Source organism: Cnephaeus nilssonii (genome assembly GCF_951640355.1).
Source record: "Cnephaeus nilssonii genome assembly, chromosome: 13".
Classification (NCBI taxonomy): domain Eukaryota; kingdom Metazoa; phylum Chordata; class Mammalia; order Chiroptera; family Vespertilionidae; genus Cnephaeus; species Cnephaeus nilssonii.
Window position 1 is genome coordinate 40,363,161 of NC_137084.1, and position 13,079 is coordinate 40,376,239.

At 40.4% G+C, this 13,079-nt stretch overlaps 1 protein-coding gene across 1 annotated transcript; it reads right to left on the reverse strand.

Annotated features, from left to right (window-relative positions):
- Positions 1–112: 112 nt before the first annotated feature.
- LOC307109566 (olfactory receptor 52B2-like) lies at positions 113–1,063 on the reverse strand (the record flags this gene model as incomplete). The annotated part of the gene is made up of 1 exon (XM_079788379.1): positions 113–1,063. The coding sequence occupies one exon, from the start codon at positions 1,061–1,063 to the stop codon at positions 113–115; it is 951 nt and encodes a 316-aa protein (XP_079644505.1).
- Between the last annotated feature and the right edge of the window lie 12,016 nt (positions 1,064–13,079).

Below are 13,079 nucleotides of genomic sequence, written 5' to 3' on the forward strand. Positions count from 1 at the left end.
GCCCTCACCCCGCGCCCCCCCCCCTCCCCGTGTCTTGCATCCATTGGTTATGCTTATATGCATGCATACAAGTCCTTTGCCTTTAAAAAACCACAATGCTATCCAGTCAACCTCAGCAATACTTCCCTTTTGAAGAAAATACAAGGGCCACTCGTTCACGAATTTGTTTAGTCTTTACTCCATAAATAACTGGGTTCATCATGGGGGGAACAAGAACATACAGATTGGCCAGCAGGATGTGCACATGCTTGGGGATTTTTCTGCCAAAGCGCTGAGCAATGACAGTGAAAATCCCTGGAAGGTAGAACATGAGGATGACACAGACATGGGAACCACAGGTGCTGAGCGCTTTCATCTGAGCATCATGGGATGGCAGCCTGAAGACTGCCCGCAGAATAAGCCCATAGGAGACAACTATTGTCACCATATCTAGCATAACACTGAGCAATGGCACAGAGATTCCATACCAAATATTGATGGTGATATCAGCACAAGCCAGCTTTGCCAGGCCCATGTGTTCACAGAATGTGTGGGCAATGATGTTTGTCCGGCAGAAGGGCAGGCGTTTCACAAGGAAGACAATGGGGAAAACAGTTGCAAAACTCCTGAGCACTACAGCAGCCCCTATTTTGCCAATGACACCATGGCTAAGAATGGTGGTATACCTTAGTGGGTAGCAGATGGCTACATAACGGTCAAAAGCCATGGCCAAGAGAATGCCTGACTCCACTACAAAGGCAAAATGCATAAAGAAGAGCTGGGTTACACAACCACCAAAGGAGATGTCCATGTCATCAAACCAGAAGATGCTCAGAGCTTTGGGTACTGTAGATGTAGATAGGATCAGATCCCAAAAAGCCAGCAAGGAGAGGAAGAGGTACATGGGTTCATGAAGACTGCGCTCTACTGCCACCACATAGATCAGGATTCCATTTCCTGCCACAGCCACCAGGTACATCAGGCAGAAGGGAATGGAGATCCACATGTGTAACTCCCTCAGTCCGGGGATGCCAATGAGGACAAACATATCATAATTGACAGTGGAATAGTTGGGAGCTGACATGCTTGAATTATGGTATGAAATGCTCATCACTTATCTGTAAGGAGAAAGACAGTTAGAGAGCTAGCCTATCACACCCAAAAAGTGTACCAGTATATTTTTTAACTCTCAGTGAGCTCAGATCTGCTATAGAAAATCTCAGTTAATGAGTTTTTAACTACTCAGAGGTTTTAATTACAGACTCAAATGTGTGCAGTAATCTGTTTTGCAGAGAAAGATTTCAAAGATTCAAAGTGGGATCAAAGAATTTTTAAAAGATACTTCCAAGGAAAATCCACCAGTAGGCACTATTTTCTCACACAATTAAACAAACTTAAAATGATAGTCATATAAAATGGTAAAAGTCATGATAATCAATTTTATTCTCTGACTAAACATTTTAAGATAAAAAAATGATGAATTTTTATAAAGAACATAAAAAATAAATAGAAACACAAAGTTTTTTTCTTATTGAACCAAACAACAGTTCTGTTATCCGGCGCACACACTTATCTAATAAACTGTTTTTTATTTACTATTCTTTTACCTTTTTCCCCTTTTTTTCATTGTTATTTTTTTCTTTAATTAGGCATTTACTAATAATATATTCAAAAGGCTGATGCATTTTATTTGTTAAACTTAAATAACTATATAGATCATAAATGAAATGTTTCAGAGATGTTTTATAATTTAAGTGAAAAGGTCAATAATAGTAATTTAATTAATAATAAATAATACTAATCCCTGACATTTTACCATTTACAAGGTGCTTTCATACAGTTCTCAGATAAACCTCACAGCAACCTATTACCCGTATTTCATGTCTGTGAAAACTGAGGCACAATGTTGCCTAAAGAAGGATCCAAAAGTGGATCTTGTTCTAATTCTAGGAATTTTTCCATCTCATTTTTCATGGTTGCCTAATCAACTATTGATTTATAATTACTAAGCATCTATTGATCACCTGCCATGTGTACAAAAAGACATCAACATGTACATAAAAGGGGAAAAAGAGTTCAAAGCCTATAAAATAAATATCTTGCATTGGATTATAGTCTATGTGAATAAAGGTGTCAATATAAGTGTTTTCTGTTTCTATGTTTTATAAATTATTACCTGTTGATTACAGATATATTTTTGAAGTTTTATTAGCATTACCACTATGGTTAGGGATGCTGCTACTTGAGAATGAATGGAGTTTCAGTGTAGCACTTGGTGAGTACTTGTTCTGAAAGTTGGGATGAGATGCTGTACTAGGGTTTACCCAGATTATTCAAAAATATTACATTTCTATCCCAGAGTTATCTTTATTAATATATCCTAACTTTATTACTTTAAAAAAACATGATCAGAAATAAGTAACTTGAGCAATTCAAAAATTAAATCATAAATAAAAGTGGATACAACTACTTATTTAAACTCTTCTTAAAATAGATTTGATATTTCTTTCTTTATTGATTTTTAATTTAATTTTTAAAATTGTTGACAGTATTATTAATGTCCCACATTCTCCCCTCATTTACCCGTTCATTCAACCCCCTTACCCCAGACCCCCATCCCAGGCCTTCATCACACTATTGTCTGTGGGCTACACATATATGTTCTTTGCTTAATCTCTTCCTGTCCCACCCACTCCCCTCCCCTCTTAGATCTTTCAGTCTGTTCCTTGTATCCATGTCTCTGGAGCTATAAACTGACAAGATAGATTTTTAACTTTTTAAAATTTGTGTGTGTGTGTGTGTGTGTGTGTGTGTGTGTGTGTGTGCGCGCGCGCGCATGCGCACGCACACCAGGATTGAATTTGAATAAAATTAGTAAGCAAAGAAATTTTGTCCTTCAGAGAACACAGTACAGTTGATCTCAAATCTCCCCTCCTAGAAATTTTTGTGAAACCCTCCTACCTCATGCTTAAATGGGTTTCATCACTGAAAAAGGAACTTATGATGAAACAAGCTATATACTTTAAAGAAGATAGAAACAAAAATTCTAACCTTTGAAATAGCCTACAAATTAATAAATAATCTTCATCACAAAGTAAATTAATTTTCTTATTAACAAAAAACAACCACACACTTTTTATTCAGTACCAGAAAAGATAGACCTACACAAATAAATGCTGTTTAAAATTTACCATTTATTATTAAATAAAAATGAGATCACAAAAACATGTATGCTTGGTGTCAGTGTGGAACAAATAGCAATGATGTATAAACATATTTTCATAGGTAGGCTGTCTAATAGATAAAAAATAGAAATATAACTATTGCATCTGGGTATTGAACTAATGAATCACTTTATCTTAGAATAAATGGTGGAAAAATATTTTACTATTGTCAAATACATGACAATAATTTGCTGAAGTTTGTTTCATTATTAAATTGAGTGCTAAAAATTTCGACTTTCATTAGAAGTTATTTAATTTATATCATCTATCCTTAAAGGAATGTATGCAATATTCTCTCTAATCCACAGTAATTTAATTTTCTGTTGGACTAGCTCCAGGTTCATGAAGCATTTGGAGTTGTCCTCTGAAGACTGTGGTATTGATTACTAGCACTTGAAATTTTGTTGGTGCCGTAAATTGGCAAAGGAAAGGGAGATACAGTTACCAAAGAATAATGGTATGTATGGAACAATATATACTTGTTCTTTATTTCATATTACGACATCTTCCTAATGTTACTTACAGTTAAAACTAGGGCTTTTTTTTTTTTCTTACAAAGATTAACTTGCTGGGCAAAAAACAAAACATCTCTGATGTGGTGTCTCAAGCTTTTAAAGTGGAAGAAGCTATGTGTATTCGCCCAGACTTAATAGGTAACTAAAGAGTTTAAAGTCAGGAGTTAGCCACCCATAGAGAGAAGATTTGAGAAGCACCCACAGCATCCCTAACATCCCTAACCTATGGAGAGCTCCTTTTCCCCAAACTACCCACCCAGGCACATCTCAAATCAGGAGTTCTACCCTATCTGGTTTGACTCAGTGGATAGAGCGTTAGCCTATGGACCTAAGTGTCCTGGATTTGATTCCGGTCAAGGGCACATACCTCAGTTGCAGGTTCTTCTCAATCCTGCCCTGTCAGGGAGTGTGCAGGAGGCAACCAGTCGATGTGTTTCTCTTACCTCAGTATTTCTCTGTCTTTCCCTCTCTCTTCCACTCTCTCTTCCACTCTCTCTAAAAGTCAATGGAAAAATATCCTCTGGTGAGAATTGAAAATAAAATAAAATAAAAGATTAGAACACTTTCTTGAAATAGACTCTATTGTGGTGAAGTCTTGGGAGGGGTGGGTGTGAGGAGGAGGGGGTCAATGGGGGAAAAATAACAAAAACAAAGGGGTCATCTGTAATACTTTTAATAATAAAGATAAATTTAATAAAAAAGCCTATTTCATTCAGGGGCCCCAGACTGCTGACATTCTCCTCATATGTGTATCTGTGAGTAGAAAATTAGAATGAAATCATCACAGCTGCAAAATATCACTGAGAAAGGCTCAGAGGGCAAGGTACAGAAGTGGACGTTATTCCTGGGAAAGAGCACAAGAAGGATGAACCTAGGGGTGGGGAAAAATCACTGCAGGGGGAGCAGGGGGATGTAGATCCAGAGAATGAGAAGCATGGGGAAGGGTAGTCAAAAAAGTACACTTTACCTCCTGACCACGTGACCAGTCCACAGACACAGGAATGCCTTTCTGCAATCTGCGTGGTGACAGTAACTGTTCCGTGTCTGTGTGTCTAAGTTCCCTGGAAATGTTCCACCAGCTATGTGTGCATCCTAGTTCACTCACCGGCTTCCATTCCCTCAGCCACAGAAGGGAGACTCCCCACAGTACAGAATGAGCCTGAGAATACTTATTGCTCCTGGAAAGTCCGAAGGGAGTGGCATCAGGGACTTGGTGCCTAGCCCTGCGCCCAGCTAAACTGCAGACAGGGACAAATGAGTCAAGAAAATACTTTATTCCTTTTTGGCTGCATTGCCAATCACACCTTGATTGTTCATGTACTGAGCAGTGAGCCCATAGAGGTGTCTAGGGCACAGACTTTAAAGGAGCACTTAAGATCCTGAGAGTCAATGCCCCCTTAATTTTGCATCCTAGGCATCTCACTAGCCTCACGTTATTATCAGCTCTGGAGAGAGCATTAATCAATTAATTCCTGTGACCTTTCAGCATACCGAGCTCCACATCATCTCTGCCTGGACTACAGCGAAAGTGCTCAAACTAATTTTTCTGTCTCTAAAGCTTTACTCCAAGTGCATCTCACTTCATTCCAGTAGTTAGTCCTCATGGCAGCCAGAATTAACTTTATAATATGTCAATTTCACTCTGTCACACTCTCTAGTGAAACCTTCCATTAGCCCCTTCATCCCTTAGCCTTTGGAATAAGACCCAACCAAGTTTCAAGGCACAAGGATCAAGTTCCTGCTCAACTCCCAAACTCTTCTGATTTCCTCTTTCCCTCTTCTCAGCCTCATCTACATCCAGGGTGTGTGCATGTCAAGGTGCAGACAGTTCCCTGACTCTCACTATTTTCTGATTTGCTTCTGCACATTTGAAATGTTCTCTCTGCCTAGCACGTTTCTATTACCATGGTTTGCCTTGAAAACTCCCATTTTTTCCTTTAAAAGACAGCTCCAGTATAAACTTTTTAACCATCCTGCTCTTTCCTAACTATATTAGTAACTTTTACTGTGTCCTCACAGCTCCTTGTTTTTTTTCTTCTTGTTTCTTGTCACTCTGTACTGAAATTGCCTGCTTCCGTGTGTGTTTTTCCCACTAACCAGTGACCTCCTTGAGGATAGTAAAAATCACCTTAGCCATATCTGCATCCACAGCATCTGTTGCACTGTAATAAGAGTAAGATAAAACTTAAAAAGTTGACTGTCATGTGATGTGCCAAACAATTTGCAAAGTGCCTTACATACAACATCACAATCAATCCTCTGACTTATGATACAGGTAAGATCTCCAAGTATACGTGGACACATGAGGAATGGTGGAGTTGGTAAATTGCAGCCAGTAGTCAGTGTTTTACCTTAAGTTCTTTCCTCTTAATCCCATCTTCTATGCTGTCCTGCAGACTGCCTCAACCTGTAAGAGCATAAAGGAATAAATGGAAAACTGGGGCAGAGAACATGTTAGCTCAATATCATCTCTCAAGATAGTTTCTTGGATAGGCTATTTACATACCAAAAAGGATTTTATTGCCCATAACTTTTATACTTCTTTTTCTTTTACAGTGAATAGTTTTTATATTTAGAATTCACCAATTGGACTCAGTTTAAATGTCCCAATTTTGTTTGCATCATTCAAAGCATCATAGTTGGCAGCCAGTCAAACATATGCTTTCTTTTCTTCATCAGGCCTGATCAGGATATTGGCTTTGTCTACTCCATGACATAGAGTTTCTTCATAGCCTATTTGGTCTGGCACTTGTTGGCTTTGACATCCACAATAAACATATGTGTATTATTGTTTTCTATCTTCTTCCTGGCTTACTTGGTAGTCAGGGGGAAACTGATGATGGCATAGTGATATTTTTGGGCTGCCTTTGGGACTGCAGTGTCTTGGGTAGGTGATGTACAGATGTGTGTGTGTGTGTGTGTGTGCGTGCGTGTGACAGTGAGAATCATCATACCTAATAAAATGGTAATATGCAAATTACCATCACTCCGTTACGCCCACGATTGGGCCGTTGGGAGGCTGGGGGCGGGACTCGGGGTGGCCGATTGGGCTGACTCACGAGTCCCCGCCCCCTGTTCCTCCTGCTGTCCCCAATGGCCGGAGCTGCGGGAGGACCCATGGGGCCAGCGGAAGGCGCTGGTGGCAGAACTCCGGGTGGCTGATTGCGTGGCTGCCGGCACCAGTTTTCCGCCAGCAGCAGTTTTCCTCTGGCGCTATCGGCCACCCCGAGTTCCTCCAGCACCGTTTCCTCTGGCCACCCGCCGATCAGAGCGCCTCCCGCGCGATCGGCCACCCAGAGGAGGAACTCTAGGAGGAACTCTGGGTGGCCGATTGCGCTGGCGGGAGGTGCTCCGATCAGCGGGTAGCCAGAGGAAACGGCGCTGGAGGAACTCTGATCGAGCTGGTGGCCAGAGGAAACAGCACTGGAGGAACTCGGGGTGGCCGATTGCGCTGGAGGCCAGAGGAAACGGCGCTCCGATCCGCGGGTGGCCAGAGGAAAACTGGTGCTGGCACCAGCAGCCAGGTGAAGGAAGGTCTTTTGCACGAAACTTCGTGCAATGGGCTACTAGTTTTATTATAAGTCTGCTGTAAAGCATATTATCCCTGATCACATAAACTATATTCTAGAGGATTTAGTTTCACATTTGTAAAAAATATGAAATTTACCTGATGTACTATTGTGAAAATTAAACAACAGTATGTGTTTAATAACTTCTGTCATTGCTAGCACATAATTAGTCATCAAATATGCTGTCATTCATTTTTTTGTTTGCCTCTCACTGTGACCGAAATGCATGATTTTAAGAATACATATTAGTTTACTTTCAACTTTACTATTCTTGTTTTGTTTTAAGAAATAAAATAACATGATGAAAGAATTGTGGAATCTAATAACCAAAATAATCTGACAAAAAATGGAACCAGAAACATGGAACAGACAGGCTGGTGCCCCAGGGAAGGCAGATGGAGGTGAGTAGATAAAGAAGGTGAGGGGAGTAGCTAAAGAATATATATGCATACCCATGGACACAGACAATTGATTGGTGAAGGTTAGGAGAGTGGATTGCTGGTGTGGGTGGAGGTGGGGAAAGGGGGGAAAAAGAGGGACACCTGCAATAATGTTAACATTAAAAATTTTTAATAAAAATTATTATTCACAGAAATGCAGTAAGTATAAGAAGTACAATTGTGGGACTTCTTAACAATAGTGTAGTTAAGTTTTATTGCCCAGCTCAGCCTTAATTTTGGAGTAAGCTGCAAGTTTTCAGGAACAAAGAGAAAAGTCAGTTCTTCACCTCCAATGAGATAGCAGAGACATTATTTCTACAATGGATATTCCCACCAATTCAGAAAATATGAAATCTCCTTGTCTTTTGGCATTTTTATTCCCAAATTTGTCCCCAGAAGTAAAACTTAACTAACTAACTAACTAACTAACTAACTAAATAACTAACTAACTAAATAAATAAATAAAATGGGCTGTCTTGTCAATTATTATCTGTTCTGATCCCTGTATGTACATAGGAATTTCTAAATTTCTCACTTTGGATGATCTTTGATATAACAAAGGATTGCAAGGTGAATATTCTGTGTGTGTGTGTGTTTGAGATTAATCTTCTAAAATTTCCTTTTTATCTCTGTCTTCTTTTTACCACATTACTATGATGACTGATGCTGTGACTTACTAGCGATACTCTTCAATTATTGACAAAAATAAACTCCAGGGACATTCGTGTGTTTTCAGTAACTGGAATCCCAGTTCTCTAATTCACCATGAAGTCCCTAGTTACAAGGAAAAAAAAGACCTGAATTTTTAGACACAGCACTTTGCAGGTCCTAGATACCACTGTCAAGACTACTCAAGCTCTGCTTCTGATACCCTCCCTCCAACCCCCCCCCCACCCTGGCCACCCCCGCCCCGCACGCCACACACACACACCCCAAGCAGGTACTCACAGGCCTACTTTTGTTTTCAGTTGTTTTCTCCTAATTGGCCTCACTCTTTCAGGTGGGCTGACAGCCTATGGCCAGTCCCCAGGACTGAAGAGAAGCCTGTTCTTCTACCCACCCCCCACCCCCGGTGTGAGAGGGGGGAGTTGAATCTTCAGTGATAGTTCATGCAGGCCTTGGTACGATCCCATGTCCAGTCTTCTGAAATACAGACAATTTATTGCTCTTGAGTAAATAGTATAAGTAGATATTCTGTTTTTAGGGTCAATATATTTTATGTCATAACAAACAGCCATATATATTTTTTAATTGTCTCAGTTTTCATTATAACAGTTGAGAATGAAGAATAGAATGATTTGCGGCCTGGTGGTAGATGCAGAGATATATAGTAGAGTGATTTTTTTAGAATAGTCTACATTTGATCTATAAAACTTGTTGACAATGAAGGTGAGTGGAGGGCTCAGTGTGTGGAGTGTACAGGAACAGGCTAGGATGTGTGCCTCCCACAAATCCCATATCCATTGTTTTATGCTTGCCTCCCTTTGAATCTCTGACCTAAACCCACATCCTCGGCCCCAGAGAACTAATGTGCTCCCTCCTGACTCTGTATGAGATGTTTGTATGAGGTTCAGTGCTTTTGGAATGAGAAGAAAGAAATCCTTTTGTTAATAAGATGTGTAAAAGCTGGCTCTTTATCAGATTTCTTCTCTTTAGCTCCCAAGAAATCCCTTTCTTTAAAAACATAAACCACAACATATAGTATGCATTTTTGAGTAGGTTGAGGAAGGGCTGCTTTGGACTGTAAAATGTTGGATCAATCTAAAGTTTGAAAAAAGCAGATACAGAGAGGCCCTGATGTATTTGAGCTTGTGTATGAATACAGTATAAAAATATTAATCTGCAAAATGTTTGAGGAAATCAGAAGCCCAAAGAGTATTGGAGAGCAGGGGGAGTGGTACTGGTGTCCTGGGAACTTCCGCTGAGATATCAAATTTAAGGTGGAGAGACACCAGTGAGCAAATCAGAGCTTATAAGGCCAATAGGAAGTGTGGGCCAATGGGAAACCAGAATGACCCATGATCCTTCTCCCATCACTTAAAGTCCATCTCCAGAGTTAAGCACATTGCTGTGGTCTACATCCCAGCATATTATGTTCTGAAGCCCAGGGAATAATACATTCTCCTCAGGGCTCTATGTTTTCTTTAGTCCTTAAATCTCCTGTTGGAGAGAAGTTCTCTGACTTTGGATCTACAATTTTTTAATTGTTTCTGGACTAAAAAAACACAGGGCACAGGAAGTAATGTGTTAGAGTGTAGTGGTGTAGATCAAACATGTCAAACTCAAAGGCTAACACGGGCCAAATAAACAGGGTTTAAGTTTATGTGGGCCGCAAAAAAACCAAAAACTTCAATTTTCATAGAAACGTAGTTTATTTTGATAGAGACATGCTGAGTACAAAGGACTGAAATAAATGAATAATCATTCATATAAAATAATAGAACATTTTAATAAAAATTAATATATTTCTTGAACATTTACTTACCAGACACTGAATAACTACACAAATTAATAAGCGTAATGCAAATAAACCTATTTTTCTTGTTCTCCGAAAGCAAAATATTTTCTGTTGTGCACACCAAACAAGTCAGTACAAGACTAATGACGTGGCAATTGGCTGCTAAAATATTCGCTGCTAGTATTAGTGGAGAGAAATGGTGCACCTTCGAGTAAGGCATGTTAGGGAAATGAATGCAACATGATTATAGTAATCAGTCATTAGCAAACATTGTAATTTATTATTAATAATTATGTATAACAGGATATTATAAAAATAAGTTATGACATTTTTATTAAAACATTCTTACATACCGTTATATTGGCTGGGCTGCAAAAATATTCGTTGTGGGCCACATGTGGCCCATGGGCCATGAGTTTGACATGTTTGGTATATATAAACAACAGACATTCAGGTAAGTATCCGAGTATATCTTAGGAACAAAACAGAATATGAGAAGAATTGTTTAAAATTTGTCAAAGGAATTTACATAAATGCTAATAATAGCAGAATTTGATTATGACCACAGCAATTATGTTGACCTCAACACCACCAATAGAACAGAACCATGATTATCATCAGCAAGTTCAATATAATTAAAATTATATTCATAGCAATATAACTGTATGTTTTTCTATTTACATATCACTCCCCATATACAATATCTTGTATGTAAATCTGACACAATGAGGAATAACATAAAGGAGGTTCCTTCCTGCCTTCATAAATCTTACTCTTATTGGGTGCAGGGCTGGATGAAGAGGGATGCTCAATGATAGTATTTGCAATGACAAAGATGATAAAAGAAGATAAATGTCAGATTTCAGAATGTAATTTGTACAAAATTTACATGCGTGTCATTGCACTTGCAGAGCATCATGAGTTTATTTTCTGTTTAAAATAATTTTATTCATACCCTTGAAACTGAAACTGTCAATATGCCTCAACAATTATGCCTACATAAATTCCAGTTCCTGCCTCATACATAAATGTAAATCAGTAAGAATTTATAAGGTAAGATTGCTTAATCTTCTCTGGATTACAACCAATACCAAAATATCTGTGCTTTAATTAGAAAAATGGTTGATGTTACAGTCACCTTCCCTGTCTCATATAAGTTAATGTTTGAAGACTCCCAAGCTCTGCAGTCTTGTCAGTCAGGGACCCTTGTCTGGAGCTTCCACCCACATGTAGCTGCAGCATCAGAAACATGTTCTCAGAAAAAGATGATCAATAACAGGGTACAAACACATGTAGAGGAAACAGAAATGTTTCAGTTCTTTTTAAAAACAGAATATGAGAATATTGAAGAATTACTTTTATTTTACTGTTATTCTATTTTTATGAGAGTACTATGACATGTCTTAGTTGTACATTCTTTTATTTATTATTTATTATTTTTAAAAAATCTTTTTTCAGTTCTACTTTTGATTGATGGTGTAAAAAGGACCAAATGTTTCGCCCAGGAAATGGGGAAAATGCACGATTATGGAGGTGTGAGTGTTGCACAGAGAAAGACTCCACTTGAAGAGCACCACGTGTTAACCTTCATGTTCTTCCTGCCCCTGAGTTGCTGGTAACATGTCATTGACAGAGATGTATCACATTATGACTGGAAGGCTTCCTCATCTGGCCTGTCTAGGTCAGAATGAAAACTGGTAATTAACAAGTGGAACCCTAAGATTCAATGGTGTAGAAAAATTTTCTCAATTTTGAATCTTTTCTAAAATTTTATTTTTATATTTCACAACTAGGGGCCCAGTGCATGAATGCGTGCACCTTGAAAGGAACTGTGGGCCGCAAGGCAGGGGTGAGCAAGACCCATCCTCCATGCCCCTGCCTGGCCCCTCCCACTGCAGCCTCCAGTCCCCTGTCTGCTGGCAGCCCCACTCCTTCTGCTGCCATTCCCATGCACTGATGGCGCTGGCCCCACTTGTACCAGCTGACGGTGTAGAGCGATTGGGGCCAGCACCAGCAGTGGGTGTGAGCGGCGGCTGCTGCCCTGATCACCCCTCAGGAGCAAGGAGAGGTGGGGAAGCCCTGAGGGGCGATCAGGGCCAGCAGCCACCACTTGTATTGGCTGACAATGCCGAGTGATTGGGGTCAGAGACAGATGCCAGTAGCGGCTGAGAGCAGCAGCTCTGGTGCCGGCAGTGGGTGAGAGCAATGGGCAGGACAATGGTGTATGGGAGCAAAGAATTTTCTGTAACCACCAGAGGCTTGCCCCAATGACAGCAAACTGGCACCCCGCGTTGGTCTGGTGACCCCACTCACCTGCTCCACCATCCTGCGCAGCTGACGCCTGCCATGTTCCATGTGCGCCCCCTGGTGGTCAGCGCACATCATAGCGACCAGTTGTTCAGTTGTTTTGTTCTGCTGTTTAGTCTATTTGAATATTAGGGTTTTAAAATTGAACAACTGAGGGGTGATTGGGGCAGGAGCTGCCACTCGCACCTGCTGACCGCACTGACCTTGCTTGCACCCACTGCTGAAGCTGGCCCCAATCACTCCGTACCATCAGTGGGTGCGAGCAGGGCCGGCACTGTCAGTGCATGGGAGTGGCAGTGGTGGGAGTGGGGCTGCCAGCAGACAGGGGACCAGGGACTGCAGCGGGAGGGGCTGGGAGGGGGTACAGAGGATGGGCCGAGACCCACCCCTGTGTCCAACCCTGCCTCTCGGCCCACAGTTCCTTTCAAGGTGCATGAATTCATGCACTGGGCCCCTAGTACATAGATAATAGCTACTATCTCTCAGCTCAAATGAACTGAGTTCTATCACTGATTATTTTCCCCATCAGACTCTGCATTACAAAGTGCAGGTACCCAGCCTTTGTGGATGATGATTTTATCCATAGT